Source organism: Culex pipiens, chromosome 3, assembly GCF_016801865.2.
Source record: "Culex pipiens pallens isolate TS chromosome 3, TS_CPP_V2, whole genome shotgun sequence".
Taxonomy (NCBI): Eukaryota; Metazoa; Arthropoda; class Insecta; order Diptera; family Culicidae; genus Culex; species Culex pipiens.
This window is the reverse complement of record NC_068939.1, coordinates 108819555-108840398: the sequence shown is the minus strand read 5'-3', so window position 1 is coordinate 108840398 and position 20844 is coordinate 108819555. Positions and strand designations below refer to the sequence as shown.

The 20844-nt window shown below is 35.3% G+C and overlaps 1 protein-coding gene across 1 annotated transcript; it reads right to left on the bottom strand.

Moving 5' to 3' along the window:
- Nucleotides 1-1317: 1317 nt before the first annotated feature.
- Nucleotides 1318-17186, bottom strand: LOC120421518 (pancreas transcription factor 1 subunit alpha). Its single transcript, XM_039584736.2, has 3 exons — nt 16597-17186; nt 12144-12460; nt 1318-1655 (listed from the first exon to the last, which is right to left on the bottom strand). Exons 1-3 carry the CDS (start codon nt 16848-16850, stop codon nt 1498-1500), a joined length of 729 nt encoding a protein of 242 aa, XP_039440670.1. The 5' UTR covers nt 16851-17186; the 3' UTR covers nt 1318-1497.
- Between the last annotated feature and the right edge of the window lie 3658 nt (nt 17187-20844).

The window sequence follows — 20844 nt, the reverse complement described above, 5'->3', positions numbered from 1 at the left end:
AGAAACGGCAAAATTGGGTAAAAAACTATTTTCATTATTAAAATTGCAATAAGGCCGTTGCAAATATTTTTCAAAGTTTATATCGATACCCTGAAAACTAATGATTGGAAAGCAACTGGACGCTTGTAAAATGCATTTAAAAAAACTTTTTTCATCCAAATGTTTAAACCTAGGCTTGTAATTTCAATTTTTATTTTTTTATTTTTGGTCCCCCCCCCATCAACTTTGGTCAGAGCCGGGGGACATAAACTTCAAAAAATATTTGTAACGGCCCATCAGAAATACCTAAGTGACTTTTCCGATTTTTGTAACACGTTCTATATTTTTCCGTAAGAATATCAACCCATACAAATAGGAATTTTTAAGTTTTTATTTTCACAGTTAAAATAATCAATCCCTTCAATCCCAAATTGCACTGTCCTGCCTGATGCTTTGCTGCCTTGAATTCTAGAGTAAATATTCAAAACAACCTATGAGTCATGGGTTTCCTATGCAGATAGGACCTTTTGAAAATTTAATCTAGAATTGCCTTAATCCAAGGGGTCATAATGCAACCCCTAAATGAAGCGTTAGAGTGTGTTCGTTTTAAAATCCTGGAAAGCTATCACCCTTCGGACTGGCGCGTGAAATAATCCGACGGTTTTAAATTAATTCCTGATGAATGAAGTTTATAGAAAGCAAAAAAAACGAACCCAATTGAGTGCAGAGATGTATATTACCACGATGTATGATAAACTGATGGATGCGTTTCGGTTTTAATTGTGGATGGCATTAATTTTCAAGTGTTCGTGTAACGTCCGATTCGGGGTTTTAGATTAGGAGATTAAAATTTGTGTCGAAAAAATATAGCATTAATGGAAACTATATCACGAATTTAATTAGAAATAAATAAATCTTTCTCAGATTTGGATTAAACTAAAAAAACTAAATTTATTTTTTGCGATCGTCTATTGATGATTCGCGAAGCTGAAATTTCAAATCGAATGAATCCTCAATCGAAATGCACCAAGTGAATTCGATACTGTTTTGATTGCAGTGCTTAAAAGAGACGAAAGTTTCCCCCTGAGGAAAAGCCGACGCACCGTCGGTTGCCAATGTTTGTTCAGGTGATGCTCTTTTTACGACCGAATATTAAAACACCAGGGGAAACTCGTTTCGGACGGGTGTTCATATAGCTTTCTAATGTACTTCCTGCAACTTACCAGTTGATGACTTGAAAAATCCAAAAATCCCGTTGGACACGCGTGAGAATTAGCTACCGAAGTTGTTTGCCGAAGCGATTGTTCAAATGCGGACAAATGATGTGTGAGACGTGAGTTTTTTTCGATTAAATAAAATTTATTTACAATAAATACCAACAAAAGTACTGAGCTCTGACTAGAACGACTAGAAACGGTTCACAATGTTCATCAATTAGAATTGCGAAATAAATTAATAAATGCTATTTAAATGTACGGCACGAAATTTGGACAGGAACACGATGCATTTGAAAAATATTCAGGCCATTCCGTTCGAGTAGGTCGAAGGGCCAGCTGCGATGTTTCGCTGGTTGCTTCGGGGATCCTCCGGACGCCAGATCCGTGCAAAGTAGCGTCCGTTTGCGTTGCGATCACCCTTCCGGTGCCACGAGAGGGAGTGGGTCTGGCCGGAACCACCTGCGAATTTAGAGGAAAGGGAGTAAATCAGTTAGAAGTGTGCCTTTTCAGTGAGCGATAGAATGTAAATTTTCTTTATAATTCCTTTGTATTATTGAATAAAGTCTTGGGTGAGTTTTCAAAAAGCCGTAAGAGCCACCGTGACCTCTGAAACTAATTTTCGTTTTTGTCAAAATGAGACAACATTTCATTTATTTTTTAGTTCGGGGCCCTTGAAGGACGTGTAGATGAACAATCTCGAGCATTTTCGATATTGGTTTTTCGTAAGTAGGTCGAATACCGATGCAAAAAGGACTTTGTTTACCAATGGCTCTTACGGCTTTTTGAAAACTAATCCGAGAAGTTATCTAATACATTAGGGTAATCCTCTTCTGTCTGTTTTTTTTTTAATGTTTTCAATTTTGTCAAAAAAAAACTTGCTTTTCATGGTTTTTCTCCAATTTCTAATAATTTTATTTCAATTAATCAAACTATCAAGAATTTTATTTAAATTCATTAATTGAGTGTTTATTTTTTCAAATGTTTCAGTATCTTTTGTGTTTTTTTTACTTTTCTTCAAAACTATTTGCCATAATATAAAACTGTGATCTTCAAAGATGCGAAACGTTGAATTCAATGATTCATTCATCATCTGTAGCCAATTCCCTTGTAATTTATTTAATTGGAAGAATCCAATTCAAACGATGTTTTCCGGAATAGCAAAACAAAAATTGTATTCGTCTCCATTCAAAATTTGATTTTATCAACACATGTCGTATTTATCTAACTCAGGGGTTACCAAAGTATGGCCCGCTGGCCAAACATGGTGATTTTTTGTGGCCCGCGGACCCATTTTGAATGATCATGAAAAATGGCCCTTTGACCATTTGTAAAGTGATTTTATATTAAAAAAAAAGGTTTATATTAAATTTTGTTATGCTAATCGTTTTTTTCATGCTTTGTTATTAAAAACAATTGATTTATCCACATTTTAAACCACATTAAACGACACAAATATTTTGTTCAAAAATCTTTTTAATTAAAAAAAAATTTGCAGCGATTTTTCATTTCTTACACAAAATTTAAAGATAATATTACGCCGTTACTTTTTTTTTAGATTCCATGTAACCGTTTTCAAAATATTAAAAATGATTACACAAGAAAAATCAACTAAAAACCTGGGTGAAGAGAGAAAATAACGTGTAACGTGATTTTCGAATGATCCCACTTTGTTTACATCTACAAAGTATGAGGCTGTTCAAGCACAAGCATGAATTTTTTATTACTGGTACATGAGCTGTTTTATAATCAGTAGTATGTAATTTATTTTGTCTAGTTTTTGACATTGTTTGCTGGAAAATTGTGTTTGTTTTCAAGTATCGATCGGTTAGATGAGGTTTTTATTTTTTACGGGTGTTGAAGAACTGCGGCGATAGTGTCATTCTGCGATGTCGCAGATAAATTCCCTGACTGATTTTGGAATCCTGCAGCACTTCTTGGTTCAGCGAAAAATATCGCAAATTCTAGTGAAACTAATCCAACAAACAGAGAAGATTTTCACTAAACCAGTAGGTTTTTAAACGGAATCAAACAATAAAGACAGCTTCTGGATGGATACAACCACATCGACTCCATAAATAACTTCCATTCATAATTATAAAAAATAACGATCTCGTCTTCAACTTGCTTAAGATTTCTTGACTTCAACTCCAGGTCCTCAAACGCCACTAATCTTTCATTCTTGAAAAAATAAAAACAATGTTTAATGATCGAAAACAATACTCTCTACTTTTAGCGAACAGTAAATTGGTTCCACTTTGACAGGTCAAAATTGAGGCCGTTTTGCGAACCACTATTAAGCACCCAGCTAAATACCACCCTTTTCAAATACCTAAAACAATAAAATCAGCAGAACTATTGAAAACTGTTACTTCTGTTTTCTATAATTTTTAAATGAAAATGAAAACAAAAATGTTCAAAAAATTACAGAAATTTCAAAAAGCTGATAGATGTATTTTTTAGTCTTTCAAATTAAAATAGCGTAATTTTAACAATTAAATAAATAATTTTGTACATTTGGCACGCAAACTCATTTAGGCTTCAAATTTGGCCCGCCATCCAAAAACTTTGAGCACCCCTGCTATTATAGCCTTTCCTCATTGAGGTGAGGAAGGCAAAAACTAGGTAAATTTTTTTTTCTTGGAATTTTGATTTTTTTTCCAAAAATCACTTTTTTTTTCAAAAAAAAATATAACTCCGCGTCACATTTTTTGACCAGACTTCTCTATGGCTCAAAAGTTGCGGGTTTTTGTCCCCTAAAACCAAAAAAATCAAAAAATCTAGAAAAAATACGTATTTTGGGAAATTGAGTTTCTGTGAAAAAAAGGAAATTAAAACATCGGCAAACATTTTTTTCCGTGTAATTATTTTTTTCTTAATAGTCATCAACAATTCCTATAACTTTGCCCAAGACACCAAATCAATCAAAAAATTCCTTGAAAAGTTACAGATTTTCGAATGATTACTTACCATTTTTGTATGGACAGCTGCCAAAATTGTATGGAGACTTGTATGGGTGAACCAATAACACAAATTGAGCCAAATCAAAATATAAAAAAAATGGTCGAAATTGGCCGATTTCGTGGAGAATTGCTCTATTGTGAAAACTATGTTTAAATAAAACGTACATGGACATTGTGTGGCCTACCCCTACACAAGTCTACTCGTTTAAATAATTCTTGAAAAAATAATTGAAATCCTATCAATGTCTTCCCGATTTACGGTAATTCCTTGATTATCATGACAAATATAGAAATTTTCACTTCCCAAAGTTGTAGCATTTTGCATCTTTCCCATTCAAGAAAGGTATCGCAAAGGATGACACCTATGTTTGCTCTTCCTTTCATTCATCAAAAACACATTCGCCCTTCCAAGCATATGGTCCTGCACTCGCTCCCCTCAGAAATTTCCACCCAACCGCGACCAGGATATTGGGAACAAATTAAAGCCCAGAACCCACTCGGCGTTGTATTTGCTGCCACGTTGTCGTCCTCGTCGAGTGTTTACAAATCCAATTTAAGTGATGTTAGAACCCCAGCGCGCAGAGGGCATTAGCGAAAATTATTTACTCAGCCAGCAGCGGGAGAGCAACCGTCGTTTTTCCCACCGGCATCATTTCAGGAAGAAACACTCACTTCGAGTGCGAAACGATCCTTCCCGGTGGTTCGAGCAGTTTTTGTTCGAGGGGTTGGAAGGGCTCACGCGTGGAGGTGGTGCTCACTGTGGCGTATCTTATCTTGGTTTCGAGGGCGTTAGGGGTGTTTGATTGTTTGATTGATTTAATACGAAGAACGGTTTATGTCATACATACTTTTGGATTACGATACGAAATTTACATTGTTGGAGTTGAGCCTAGAATACTGGACCTCATGAATGTTGTTTTTTAGAAAAAAAAATCACGTCAAGTAACGTTATCCAAATCTTTCTAACAAAAATGAAATAAACTCTAAGGCTAATTTAACAATATCCATTTGCCAATTATCTTAACCATCATTTGTTTAAACTTTCTCTACTACTTGTGACAATTTGATAAATTTGCTAAATTACTGAGTTTTCATCACAGAGCCAAGCAAATACACATTTTTTATACATTTATGGGATGTGAGACAGGTGTTAAACGCCACACTCATCCAACAGTCTTTTCCCGGTTGCAAATCCACCCCCTCCGACATTGGCTATAAATGTTCTTTCCAAATTTTCACCAGCCAGACAGAATGCGAGACATGCGCAAAAGTATTTCATAAATTTAGCCCATCCTCTTTTCTGTGGCGTGGTGATGTTGCTTCATTTTCGTGGTATAAATCATCAACCCGTCATCGTGTGTTCATTTGTGTGGTCCACCCACTATCGATCGTGGGCCGTGGGAAGTTTGGGATTGATCTACAGATGTTATGGATTTGAATGTATCTTTTCTGGCACGGTGAATGGGGAGAGAGTTTTGCCTTCCTCACTTTACTGAGGAAAGGCTATAAAATCACTCGAAAAACGAACTTCTTAATTTGACCTCCTAGACCCACCTTCACGTATACATATCGACTCAGAATCAAATTCTGAGCAAATGTCTGTGTGTGTGTGTGTGTAGGGATGTGGGTCTGTGCACCAAAAAATATGCACTCGATTATCTCGGCGCTGGCTGAACCGATTCTGACCGTTTTGGTCTCATTCGATCCGTCTTGGGGTCCCATAAGTCGCTATTGAAAATTATAAAGTTTAGTTAAGTACTTCAAAAGTTATGCTAAAAAAACGATTTTGACAAAAGTCCGGAAGATTGTAAAAAGGGTGGTTTTTGTAAGAAAACCCGCCATGCTATACATTTTTAGAAAGGTAATAAAGAGACCTTTCCAACGCGTCAAAAACATCTAAGATCTGACAACCCTATCAAAAGTTATAAGCACTTAAGTGTTATTTGTGCACTTTTTGGACGCCGGATCTCAGATATTTTGATAAAAACGTTGTCCGGATCCCTCATGCGACCTATCGTTGGATAGGTAATCAAAAGACCTTTCCAACGCGTTCAAGACATTGAAGATCTGACAACCCTATCAAAAGTTATAAGCATTTAAGTGTTATTTATGAACCTCATCTCATATATTTTGATGAAAACGTTGCCCGGATCTACCATGCGACTTGTCGTTGGATAGGTAATCGAAAGACCTTTCCAACGAGTTCAATAGATTGCAGATCTGACAACCCTATCAAAAGTTATACGCACTTAACTGTTATTTATGAACTTTTTTCAGGCCGGATCTCATATATATTGATGAAAACGTTGTCCGGATCTATCATGCGACTGATCGTTGGATAGGTAATCGAAAGACCTTTCCAACGAGTTCAATAGATTGCAGATCTGGCAACCCTATCAAAAGTTATAAGCACTTATGTGTTATTTATACACATTTTAGAGGCAGAATCTCAGATATTTTGATGAGAACGTTGTCCGGATCTATCATGCGACTGGTCGTTGGATAGGTAATCGAAAGACCTTTCCAACGAGTTCAATAGATTGCAGATCTGACAACCCTATCAAAAGTTATAGGCACATAAGAGCCCTGAATTATGATGATCTTACTACCCAATCTGATGGTATGAATCAAGTTGATAGAACACTGAAAGGTCCGTCCTTTTGTATCTATTTTGGATAGCATTACTCTCTAAATGTGAGGAAGGCACCAACCACCTAAGGGTGGATTAAGTAACGTTTTTTTTTCGATTCAAACGATGAGCTTGTTTTTGAATGCTTTCCATAGAGATATCAAATATGGTTGTGGAAATACAATAAATACAGTTTTAAAATTGTTATTTGTTTTGAGCATTAGTTTGAAAAGAATAACCGAATAGGATCAAGTAGAAAGAAACAAAATAGATATTGTTACTAAAATTTAAGCAAAAACTGCTGGATTTTTAAATTATTTTTTTCAGCTTGTAAACTTTATGTAATTATTAGATTTTTTAACAACATTTTTTCAAGGTGTATTGCAGTACAATTTTCATGCTTGCATTTTTTTATAAAAGAATTTTTAAATAATACAGTTTTTAAACTTTGACCTTGACCAAAAATTTGTAAATTGATAATTTAAAATCAAGTTTAAAAAAAGCGGCTTCTTTGACTCAGGGAATTAAAAAGAACCCAACTTTTAAAAAAGTGGTAGCGATTTTACAGCCTTGAAAGTGACTTTTTAAAACTGTTAAAATAAGCTCATGCAACAAGTGGCAAAATGCTGATTTTTCAGCACGGGTCGTACTTTTATTCAACGAAGTTCACCGAGTCGTATTTACGACGAGTGCTGAAAAAAATGTCAAGTTTTGCAAAGAGTTTCATACATTTTTTTTTTGCAATTCCGAAAACACTCTTTAAATTCATTTAACTGAACTACGGTATTCAAATATTATTTTTTGATGATTGAAACTTTTTTGAGACTCATTTATTTTTCATAGTTCTATAAACTTGAAAGGATAAAAAAATTCAATAATTTTTGTAAATAATGTTAATGTTAATGAAGAATTAACAAATATATAAAATAATCAAAAGAAAACTTGCATCGACCGACTTTCCGACCAAAATTCCTTATTTTTTTGTTTTGGCAGCTATGTGCTAAGACTACTTCAAAGAAACCTGAGAAAAAATATTGATGTTGCATATAACAATTACTTGCACTTACATATTTCAAATAAATTTGAATAAAATGTTGTTATTCCCCCTCTGGTAACCATGCTTTCCACTACACCAGCGGTCCCGACAAAATTTCTCGCTTGTAAATTAGTGTCAAGTTAAACCCTTGTTGAAAACGTAGAATCTCTTCCATTAAAAGTATTGCAATTGCAAAAGCTTATTTGTTTTATTGATTAATTAAAATTCTAATTGTTGAAATTGGGATGAAAAAATAACGGTTGTGATAGGAGTCTCACGGATATTTTTGTCTCAATACACGTTATAGGGTATCTTAACCATTAGTGGACCCCCTAGTAGAGCCAACGAGCATTTTTCACAATTTTCAATATTTTAAGCACTATTTCATAAGCCTTTGTTCAAAACAATGAAATCTGAAGTCTTTTGAACAATTCTGACTATTTGTTTCATCAATTATTTGCTTTTGTGCAGAAAAATAGTCATTTGAAAAAAGTGTTTTTTGCCCGAGTCCACTGATAAGTGCAGTGCTTCTGGGGACGCGCAGTCCGGTTTTTTTTTCGCGATAATTTTCGTCTCTTTTGTGTCGCTGTTTGTGTTCAGATTATGTTCCACCAGTGCAAGTGGATGGATGTGTTTGTGTGCAAAATGAAGAAAAAAAATCAGGATTGTGCCTGCAAGAATGGTGAGTGAAGGGACGCGTTGGTTGGGGGAAATTATTCAATTATGGTTGTGTTTGTGTGCAAAGTGAAAAAAGCAAAAAAAAAATGAAAAAAAAGAAAAAAACAAATCAGGATTGTGAGATGGATTTTTGCGGTGTTCGTTTTGTGCTGTATTCGGGATCGTGAAAATCAGGAGTGAGTCGCGCTGTAGTTATAAAACAAGATCGATCTTGAAAATTATTCATATTAATCGGTGAGTTATTGTGTGCTTCAAGCCCTTTCTTCATCATCGCTGATTGGATGACAAGTTGACGATTGAGTTCGTTAGGTTTATCGCGTAACAAAATTATTTTGATTCATCAAGAACGTTGTTTGGTGCACGAGTCTTTTTTGTGTTGAAAAGACCTTCCCATAGCTCCGTAGCTCGGAGGGCTCGACGTCGGTTGTTTGTGTGTTAAGCCCTCTCCATAGCATCGTAGCTCGAGAGGCAACGAAAATCAATACCTTATCTAGCTAACAGAAAGAAGATCGGAAGGCACTTGATGGTTGAGTTCGTCGCGTCTATTCCGTAACAAATTCATGAACTAAATGATTATATAATTAAAAATCAGACTACGCTATCATTGCAGCATTGCGTTTAACACCTCATTTTATAAATAAATATTATTTGGTTCTATCCACAGCCGGCTGTCTAAGATTAAACCATTTCATTTAAAATTTTACAACAGTTAAACGGGAAATGTCTCATCCGCAGCATCCGATTGTTTGCCTTGAGAATAAAATATAATACCTTTCAACGAACACTATGATTTTGGCACAGAGTAAATCAGCTGCCCTAGTAGCAACCTGCGTTAACTAACATTCCCATCCCTTAAAATCGAGATCTACAAACTGACATGGCGGGCGCCGTTGGTGGCCAATGACTATTACCTATTCGCAACTGATCTTGTTTTGGCAATCATGGTGTTTTATCTTTTCAGCGCATTCATACATGCTGTTGATAAGGGAAATACCACTTGACAGTCGAAGCCTATGATCAGTAGTGCTGAAAGGATATTACGGTTCTGTTCAGCAACGGAGAAAGACAACCATGGGTGGTCTCTCATGCTCATGCTCAATTATGGACCCCCGAGTCCACTATAGGAAAACTGTTGTTTTTATATCAAATTTAACAGATATTTGATGTTTTGATTCATGGTGTGGGTCTAATAATAGATATAAAGGTTAAAAGTGGGCACTTGCTTATTTTTCACTGTAAACAAATAAATTTTGTTAACAGATATGGCTAAAAACAACATAAAAACTTAACAGACTTTTATACTCATTTATTTCCAAAAAATATGAAATAAAACGTGTCAAGAATCAGTGTAATCAAAAATATTATTAAAAAAGTAATTTTAATGCATTTTTCCATATTAATTACCGTCAGTGGGGGTGACTATGGGTCAAAAAACGATACACATCTCATAATTTCTTAGTAACAAAAACAATTTAAGTAACATCGAAAATCTTTCAACGTAGATTTGTTCTTAGATGGTTTACAAACATTTTCCCAAAATATGGTGGATTTTGATGAACACTGCCTTAAATGCCAATAGTTGGGTCAGATGAAACTAAAATAATGCTCAAATACAACGATATGCTAAAAACAAGTCATCCAACAGTGTTTCTTGTTCGATGGAATCGTATTGATATGCTACAACGTTTGAAAAGGAGATTTTCAAACATTTGGGTAGTTTTCGAGCAATTCCATCAAAAATATTAGAAAAATGATTTTTCGAGAGGTCATTTTTGGCCAAAAACGTACCTCAACTTAAGACAGCTGCCAAAATAACAGGATTTTTTCTAGGAACGAGATTTTTTCAGCGAAGTGATCTTAAGATGTCCCCTACACAACCCTTTTAACAGAATTCAGTTTCATTGAGAAGAACCTGAGAAATTGTAAAATCCGTAAAAAAATACTGTGACACAATCTCACCCCCAGACCCAATGTAACCCCCCAATGACGGTACTTAAATAGTCGACCAAAACAAAGCAATAGATTTGTTTACAGTTGCTGATAAAACCACGCATGTTTATTTGCAAAAATGTTTTGTTATTGATTTATTCTCATAAAATATCATTTCAAACTTCATTATGATGCTTCAGCTAGTACAATTAACTATAGTGTTGATTAATTTTAAATTCTTACAGTTTCAGCAACTTTAGTACTTTAAACATGAAAAAAGGTATATTTATACTCATGATTTAAATATATTCTATTAGGTTCACAGATAAAAAAAAGTTGAATTTCGGAAGGTTGAAAATTTGCTTTGTTGAATATTACCTCTTTTTTGGGTTGTATTACTTAAAAAATGTGTAATAATGTTAACCTGACGAATATTCATCAAAAACTGATGAAAATTCATTATTTTCAGAGGTAAAATTAATCATTTTTTACACAAAATCTGTGTTGATTTATGATTAAAAAAAAGCATTTACTGTATGTTTAAGAAAAACTTTTACTCAAATACACAGTTTTCTCCATTTTTGTATGTAAAGCAGTTCTTTGTTTTATTTTAGTAAAGTTTCTTAAACTCACATTATTTCGACTTACTGAAGGGAAAAAATCAGTAAATTTTTTTTGGACAGATCGACATCTGAAATGATGTCGAACTCAAAACACTTATTCTGGCGAAAAGGACACTCCAATGTCAGTCAAAATCGTTTTAAATGATGCTGAACTTGCTAAATAAAAGATTTGTAGACAAATATCTGCTTGAAATTGTGATGTTATTGAATTGTTTATCAAAAAACCTTCAGATGGTCCACTATAGGAAAGGGGTCCACTAATGGATAACGTACCCTGGCGAAAGAAAACTGAAAAAATGATTTTAAAAGATGCTCTCTCCATGTTGGCATACGAGTCTTTTATGCATATTCATCCGTTATGAATAAATTATCCAGTTTGTTTCCTAATCATGGGTACTTAAACTAAAAATAAAAAGATGCAGTTTTCGGTTTAATAATTTTGACGAAAATCCAGTTATTTAAAGAAACGATCACTTTTAGACTAATGGCTACATTTGTGAAGATGTTATTTACCTATTTTTTAAGTGTTATACAATGCAACAAAAAATATCACTGGCAAAATCATCCCACTTCTTGAATAAACACCAACCGCAATAAAAACTCATTCATTCGCATCACGTGTTACCCAAGTACCTTCATAATGCTCAATAGGATTCATCCTGCAAGTCAGAGTACCATTTGGTGTTCCTGAACTCTTCCCCGTCAAAACCATATTGTGGCAACCAGAAAACACTTTGTCAACCGGCTGCTGCTGCTGCTGCTTCGAAAGCAAACCATCAATTTTCATCGCCCCGGAGATGTTCTCCATGCACTAAATTAGCCACGGTTTACGCTTAATTTGGCCGCTCCATTCATCTGTCATTATACCGTGATGTGATCCAGCTGTAGAACCGACCCTCCCGGATTGGGCATGTGGATTAATACGAAAGCGATCATCACCACGAACCGGTGTTCGGCGATTCCTTGCGCAGAAATTAAGGGGTTCTAATATCGCACTTTCATGATGATTCGTTCGTCACGGTTCTAAATTTGGTTCGCTTCATAACGCTTTTCGTAAACATTAGGACCATTTCACCCCATTTTCCCCCTTACCTCGAACGATGAACTTTTTCGGCGGTTCCTTGACGGGTGCTCGCTTCAGCCCGTTGGTACCGGGTTCGTTGCCGTTTTTGTCCTTCCGCAGCATGTCCCCGAGGAAGGAGATGTAGCTGATGGCCAACTTCAGGGTGTCCACCTTGCTGAGGCGCTTCTCGTACGGCAGCGTCGGGATGTGGGTCCGGAGGCCCTCGAAGGCTTCGTTGATGCTCTGCATGCGGCGACGCTCGCGCAGGTTCGCGGCCTGCCGCTGTTGGGCCTGCTGGGAGGCACACTTGGGCCGCCGGTACTTGGACGAGCGGGTGGAGTAAATGCTGGGGTGGGAGAGAGGGCGCAGAGGGGTTATGGTTAGATGATTGATTTAAAAATTCGAATAATTGGAGTTATTTGAAAAGGTGAAATTTAAATACTGAAACATTATTATGATTATGATTATGATAACGAAGAAATCTGATAAAGCCGTTGCAAATATTTTTAAAAGTTTGTTTAGGGTCCCATATGTCCCTTGGCGCCTCGTGGCGCGGTGGTTAGCGGCTTCGGCTGCCGATCCCTAAGTTGCTATGGGGCGCAGGTTCGATTCCCGCCTTATCCTCCTGGCCTCCTATCGGATGGGGAAGTAAAACGTCGGTCCATTTGCGTAAAAGAGGTTTTGAGTGACTCACCACACATAACCTTCGGACGCCTAGAAATGAGCAGAAACTTGCAATAGAGACCACAAAACACCCGGAATCGTTAAAGTGGATTGCTATGTCCCTTTTGAAAATTATGAAGTTTCGTAAAGTACTACAAAAGAAATGTTAAAAAATCTTTTTTGACTAAAGTCCGGAAGATTGCAAAAAGTGTGCCTTTTTAACGAGTCCAAAACATTGAAGATCTGACAACTTTATCAAAAGTTATACGCACCTTAGTGTTATTTATTCATATTTTAGGGCCCGGTTCTCAGATATTTGAATAAAAATATTGTCCGGATCTATCAAACGAACTATCGTTGGATTAGTTATCAAAAGATTTTACCGAAGAGCCAGAAAGATTGTAGATCTGAAACCCTATCGAAAGAAATGAGTGATGACGTTAGTTTGTTACACTTGTTATTGTGGGAGAATAATGCAATTCTGACTGAATGAATTGACTAGATGAATGTGAGGAAGGCACCAACCACCTAAAGGTGGATAAAGTAACGGTTTTTATTCAAATGTTGAATCCTTGGCCTGTATTTTTATTTATTTTTTTTTGTAATTTTTTGTATTTTTGTTCAAAAAACATAAACAACAGAAAACATAAAAAAATTAGTGAAAATAGGAGTTAAATCAATTGAAAACAATCTAAAATGCATTTTTCTGCATTGATAATCATATTTAGCATGTTTGGGATAAAAAAAAATACTCACAAAAAGCGCTTTATGCATTACAAGCCTTACCCGACAAACTTCGTTCTGCCTTTTTTTTGTTTGTTGACGTTTTTTGCTTTTTTGCTTATTCAGCCTCCTGTGATCAAAATTTGAATTTAAGTAACTTTCTCCATCCAATTTTCCGATGCTCCGAAATCGGTTCCAGAGTGGCCAAAGTGTCAATTAGTTAGCATATAAACCTTCCTTGGGCTTACACGAACCCAACGCAACAAAGAGCACCTCGATCCGACGCTCCGCATTGAACTGATTCGCGTTCGAACAAAACCGTCGAAATCTATCTATATATATAAAAAAAATTCAGCTGGGGGAAAACATCAATAGACGTCAATAGACAACACATACTGTGATTTAGTTTTAAGCTTTTCTATTTCTATCCTTTTCCTTAGCAAATCTAGAAGGTTTTTTTTTCAATTTTTCCTTCTCTCGGGGCCGTCGGAGGCGTTACCATTGAGCTACATGGCTCGGTCATTTGTTAAAGTTATGCTACACAGAAAAAAAAGTTGAATTTTGGAATGTTGAAAATTTGGTAGGTTGAGTATTACCTCTTTTATTGAGTAATATTACATAAAAAATGTGTAAAAATGTGAACCTGATGAATATTCATCAAAAACTGATGAAAATTCATCAGTTTCTGGGGTAAAATTTATCATTTTTTTTGCCACAAAATCTGTCACCATATCCTGATGAATATTACCATCATTTTTTTTCTGTGTACTGTTAAAAAAATTGCAAAATATATATATATTTCATTTGTATTGTTTTGCTTCCTGATTTTTTGGAGAATTTGTAGGTGAGGACAAAAACTTGAAATATAATTCGCATTGGTTTTACGAAACCTCGATTTTGAAAAACTTTACCCACATTGATTTTATTTTATTTTGTGTAATATGTTTCAGTGCCATTTTTGAGCTTTAGTACATGATGGACGTTTATATTTCGGCCAAATCTGATTTTTTGGAAACTCTTTGAAAAAAAATCCAAAAATATTCTTGCGTGTTAAATTTAATTTGCAATTGGAAAAGATATTAGTACAATTTTTGATCAACTGCAGCTACTTCGAATTATAAGCATTTTAAAGCTGCAATTCATAAAAATCTCCGAAATTCAAATTTTCAAATAACTGAGGCACTTGGAACCGGTTCCAAAGTGACCAGGTCGGTCCAAAAATGATTTTGGACAATATGAATGATCTTCATGTTAAAAAATGTGAACTCAGACACCTATATTGTTTGAACAAAAATAATTCCGGAATAACTGCGTGGTTGACCATATTCCGGGTTCCACCGGAGATCCTGGAACCGATTCCAAAGTGGCCAGATATGTCCAAAAATGGTTTTGTGCGTAAAACATTGAGCTTAATTTTGAAAATGCTGAATTGTGATCTGCATAGTGTGGGTAAAAAATATTCTCGTAAATGCTCCGTGCTATCAAAAATCAGGGTTCCACCGGAGATTCTGGAACCGGTCCCAAAGTCGGTCCAAAATGGTCTTGGATATTATAATTGAACTGTAACTGGCATTCTGATAAAATTTGAGACAGATTATTATTCAACAAACGATTCCAACGTTTTGGGAATAACTCAGGGTACATGCCTCTGCTTTTGACTTTTCAAAAAAGCAATCTAGACATCTGTCCGCATCTTTGATTTCTTGAATTATGAAAATCCGTTCACAGGGAGCCTAGACACAGTTGTTTGAAGTTGGACTTCACCTTTTTTTAGAGCGTCCAATTTCCCGGGGTTTCAAATTTCCCGGGAAACGGGAAATTTTCAACAAATTTCCCGGGAAATCCCGGGAATTCCCGGGAAATTTTAAATCTATCAAAAAAAAATCTGATCCTGATTCTGATTCATTTTTTGCAACAAAATTGTATAAAATAGCAACTTAATTGGTCAAAATATGTGTGAGGATCAATGAGTGCCTTGACTGCTTGTAAAAAAAACCAACAGTTATAAGCTGTCTTTAAAATTCGTTCAAAATATCGAAAAATTGTGATAAGTATTTTTTATTATAAAATTGATATTAACACCACACAATTGCTTTTAAATTTGTCAGTTGAAGAGAATATGATAAAGAATAATATTGATAATTAAGTTGAAATGAGAAAAAATGCAGTAAATATGTTTTTCATGGCAAATATTTATTCCAGAACAAATCATGCTGGTATGAGCTCTTGAATGAATAAATAGGCATTGAATTTACCTTAAAATCTGCTTTTTAATTGAAATAGCATTTTATGCAATCACAACTAGAAGTTTTCAAATATTTGGAGCGAAGTTTAAAAAAAAATATGTTTGCCTTTTTCGGGCAACTTTTATATATACCAATTTAATTTTTTTATGATTTTTTATGACTCAGCCTAATAAATGACTTCAGTTAAAAGAATTATTCTTGCACAACCCTCTTTGAGACATTCAATGAAACCAATTCAGTTTTCATTCAATTTGGTCATGGTAAAAAAACGAAAAAAAAACTTTTTTTGAAACTTAATTTTGATCTTGGTGGATAGAGCTACATTTTTTCAACTGATATAACAACAAATTTCGTTTTAAAAGATTATCAAAATTATGATAGTTTATTTTCATTCCAAAAAATCGTAATTTGTGTTGCCCCGCAAATAAATAAGATCTATTCCCAGTTGTGAATGCTTCAGAAATTATTGTAATCTGAAATAAACCTTAACATGAAGTTTTTAGACGAATTGACAAAGAATAGCAAATTAAATTTAATGATATAAAATTGAGTTCTATCATTATTTTTTTGTAAATTCCGCTTGCATTTCGGGAATTCCCGGGAAATTTACAAAATTCTTCTGGAGAAACGAAACGGCTTACTTTTCCCTACCAGAAATAACAGAATGTAAAATTAATACCATTCAATACCAAAATTGTAAGCAACGACTCGTACTGAAAAAATCTGCTTTTTGCAACTTGTTGCATAAACTACTATTGATGAACCACAAACAAACGAAAAATAAGCAAAAAAATTCATAGTTGATCATTCTTAACACATATAGGGACGAAATTTCTTAATAACGACTTACTCCTTAATCCCGTCGTTATTTTCCTGATCGCTGTTGTACCCACAGAACGAGTCACTGTCGGTTGTGTTCTCATCGTCGCCCAGGAAGTAGTCCGAGCTGTTCGAGGTCGTCGAGTCCACACTGGCCGTCTGCAGGTGACTGTGATGCTGATGGTGGTGATGATGGTGAGGTTGCCCGTGATGCTGCAACGCCGGACCATCAAACAGGTGACGGCTCATGACGGCCTCAAAATCGAACGTATCCATCGAAAACATGGTGACTGCTTAATATTATTATTAACTTCTAATAGTTGACTTATCACAAACAATGACTAGATGATGCCTTCCACTTTCACGCACTATTACTAAATTCACATGATTGCACGTGCCATTTGTTTGCCACTTCAACACTTTACGAGAGAAATCACTGCCACGTGACTTGTGCAAACAACCGATTAGCCATCTTAGAAACTCCCGGCGGGACCGCGCTATCCGGTGGCCACGTGCGGTCTATTAGCTGGTAGCACAGTTACCACTTGCTAATTGTTTCCGGTGTGAATGCGCCAACGGCTGCGGACAATGATGAGGTGTTACCAGTGAAGCAGTCGGCAAAGGACTAATTGTCCCTGGCGCACCGTTTCCTCCCCTGTTTGGAAATTTGGAAAGTTGAATCAAGAGAGAGGATGAATGAACCAACCAAAGGTTCATTCTAGGTGAGGGCTGGGATATAAAATTCATTTTGGATTGTTGTGATTAGGGGAAATATGTTTTGATGAAAAAATGAGGGTTCTTTTCCAAACATAATTGTTTATCTTCAATCTACAGTTTGAAAATAGTACGACATTTGTGAAAGCAAATATTCTTGTTTATATTTTAAAAGGTTGTTTTTTTTTATTGATTTATAGCGTCAGTACAACGTTGCTTTATTTTCTGGTAAAGAATACCAAATACCAAATGCAATAAAACTACTCAGGTTTAGTAAAAAAACATAAATTACAACCCCCCCCCTTGGTGGTTTACTACGATTATTATTGCCAATCGTTTTTTTTGTCTTTTTTTATTTGGATGAAAAAATTGTCCATGCATTCTCTATGGCATATATTTCAATATTTTTTTGTAATTTGCTCTAAAATATGGAATACTGTGGCAATGCTTCTTTTTCCTTTTTTTTCTCTTTTTTTGTTTTCTTCTTCTTTTTTTCTTTTTCTTTTTTTCTCTTTTTTTTTCTTCTTTTTTTTCTTTTTCTTTTTTTTTCTCTTTTTTCTTTTTTTTTTTCTTTTGTTTTTCTTTTTTCTTTCTTTTTTCGTTTTCTCTTTTTTTTTCTTTTTTTTCTCTTTTTTTCTCTTTTTTTTCTTTTTCTTTTCTTTTGTTTTTCTTTTTTCTTTCTTTTTTCTTTTTCTCTTTTTTTTTCTTTTCTTTTTTTTTTCTCTTTTTTTCATTTTTCCATAAAATTATTTCTGTGCCAATGCTTTCGATCAACAAATTAGAAGAAAAATTAAGTTAGTCTGATTCATCTGTAATTTTTGACGCGAGGATTGTGTCGAAAAGTCGTGTTGCCAAAACAGGTATCGCACTGTATGACCTATTTTTATACATTTTCAAAAATCAAGCTCGATTTTAAAAATATTAAATTATATTTATTGAAGCGATCAGAAAACTTCGCGAAAGTTTTAATTTTCAACATTTTAAATTGAACCAATCGTTTCCAAGATATCGTAAGTTGAAAATTACAGGCTTATTAGGTGACGCTTGGAGAAATTCATTTTCATCGATTCGAATTGATTATGAGGCTGTAAATCATAAACTTATGCCTTATTTTCAAAGTTCCAGAAAAAGAATATATGAAATATTTTCAGCTTTCCAAAAATATTTTTTTTTCAGATGTGTTTTCCTTTCAAGTACTATTTTTTAAACTTAAGCAACCTCAAAATTCGAAAATTGAAACCTAAATATAGCTATAAATTGAAGTTTCTACCCTTCGATTGCAGATTCAATCTTACTTTGAAGAATAATTTTTATATTTTTTTGTCCAGATTTTCCTTTCTTTCAAAATTTATTCTCAAAAAATCATATCTCGGGTTAGTTTTCAAAAAGTCGAAAGAGCTCAAGTAATTCTTATTAAAATGTAAATAGGTTTCAAGGGCATATTTATAGTCAAAATCATTGCTTTAACCATAAGCTTTGGTAGTCCCAAGTGAATTGAAGTGAAAAATATTTTTTCAAAGAAATAAATTCAACTAAACGCGTTTTTCGGTTCAGTTTGGAATGCTATAACAACCCTACAGAAAAAAAAATCCGGTGGAATTTGTCCGAAAAATGGTCAAAATTGAACTTTTCTGAAAATCTCCATATAAAATCCGGGTTTCGTGCTAACTATTTTGACAGCTGGGAAATCCCGCCTTACCTTATCATACATACATTGGGGGTTCCTGGAGTTTTGAAAGGACGTTTATGCGTGATCAGAGGGATGCGGCTATTATCGCTTGTTCCTGATCAGATATGCATCCTGATTTTGTGTTGGTTTAAGCTGCCACACAAAATGATGATTTTGGGGGAAACTAGCCATCTCTCCCGGAATAAATGACTGAAACTTGCATGCAGCCAAATTGGAAAATATTCGCCGCGCATCCTTTAAGTCATTTAATCAGCGAAATGATTTTACCGGGTAGCAACATAATTAATATTCATCATTTTTCGATAAACTTATGTGCGCATAATTATAAAGCAATTATAACCGAACTTACGTCCTTTTTCCATGAGCGTAAGTACAGTTTTCAAATTATCAGTACTTACGATCTTAAATCACCAAGGACGTATGTGACTTCTCCGTATGAGGAGTGCAACCGTGTCAAAAACTCAATTTTGGACAACTGGCGCTTACGACCTTTTCAAAACTAACCCGAGATATGTCCTAAACCATTTTGCATCATTTTCCTATTGCCTTTCTTATGTTCCTATTTTTTCCTGAAAAGTCCTAATCACAACCTGCAACCTTTTCCTCTCTCCTCTTAACAAAATTTCCATTATTTTTGTTTGAAGCGTAACACAACCTTCGAGACACTAAACATGATCTTTTGAAAATTTTAAGCGCACGATTGAAATTTATATATCAGAAATACGTTTTTCGGTAACAAGGTCAGTGTTGCTGTTGATTCACTGAAAAATGAAATTAATGTTCTTGAGCAGGTTATTGATATTTTCCAAAAAATCATTGCTCTGGAACAAGATTCTGCATTAATTTATTACTGATGTGATGCAAAGCATGAAAAAAATAATTTAGTGATTGAACATTTCGTGATTTTTGTTAAAATAAGCTGTCTAATAGCCCGGGTCAAAAAAATTAAAGTTGCTCAAATCAAAAATTATATGAGATTGCCCGAAAGAGTACTCAAAATGGAGGCTCAGGCCAAAATTTCAGCACATTTGGTTGAAAACTGGCTTGCCTTGAGCAGGAACAAGTTTATATGGGAAATAACCCGTAAAACTGGAGCATTTAGGTAAATTTCTCTGTACAAGTCAGCCGTTAACAAATGACGACTTTTGCATACCATGAGGTCCTAGGGGATGGTCTGGGGATCAATACCTCCGAAGGATGCAAGACGATCCGAGGCCCCTGGCCTTGCCTTGAACCGGATTCATTCCGGCGTCGCAGAAATTCTCATGGTCCCAGCTAAATGTATAGGGAAAAATCAAAGCACACTAAGAAGGCTGCCTCGATCAGAGGACGCCACATGGCAATCAGCCACCACGTGGCAGGAAAATAACTTCAAATTCGGCTTCAAAATTACATTTAGCGTTGTTAAGGTGTTTTTGATCAAATATCTGGTTGAATAAAGTGTCCTGGGAATAACAAAACCATTTTAAGAGCAAAAGTTGATGATACCCTCCTGCCACGTGGTAGCTGATTGCCATGTGGCGTCCTCTGATCGAGGCAGCCTTCTTAGTGTGCTTTGATTTTTCCCTATACATTTAGCTGGGACCATGAGAATTTCTGCGACGCCGGAATGAATCCGGTTCAAGGCAAGGCCAGGGGCCTCGGATCGTCTTGCATCCTTCAGAGGTATTGTTCCCCAGACCATCACCTAGGACCTCATGGTATGCAAAAGTCGTCATTTGTTAACGGCTGACTTGTACAGAGCAATTTACCTAAATGCTCCAGTTTTACGGGTTATTTCCCATTTAAACTTGTTCCTGCTCAAGGCAAGCCAGTTTTCAACCAAATGTGCTGAAATTTTGGCCTGAGCCTCCATTTTGAGTACCCTTTCGGGCA

What these genes read in the sequence shown, in the direction of transcription:
- LOC120421518 (XM_039584736.2), bottom strand. Translation starts at nt 16,850, where the DNA reads ATGTTTTCGATGGATACGTTCGATTTTGAGGCCGTCATGAGCCGTCAC. An exon ending in AATAACGACGGGATTAAGGA is followed by an intron (nt 12,461 to 16,596) that starts GTAAGTCGTTAT and finishes CTCCCACCCCAG; the next exon opens with CATTTACTCCACCCGCTCGT. An exon ending in GAAAAAGTTCATCGTTCGAG is followed by an intron (nt 1,656 to 12,143) that starts GTAAGGGGGAAA and finishes CTAAATTCGCAG; the next exon opens with GTGGTTCCGGCCAGACCCAC.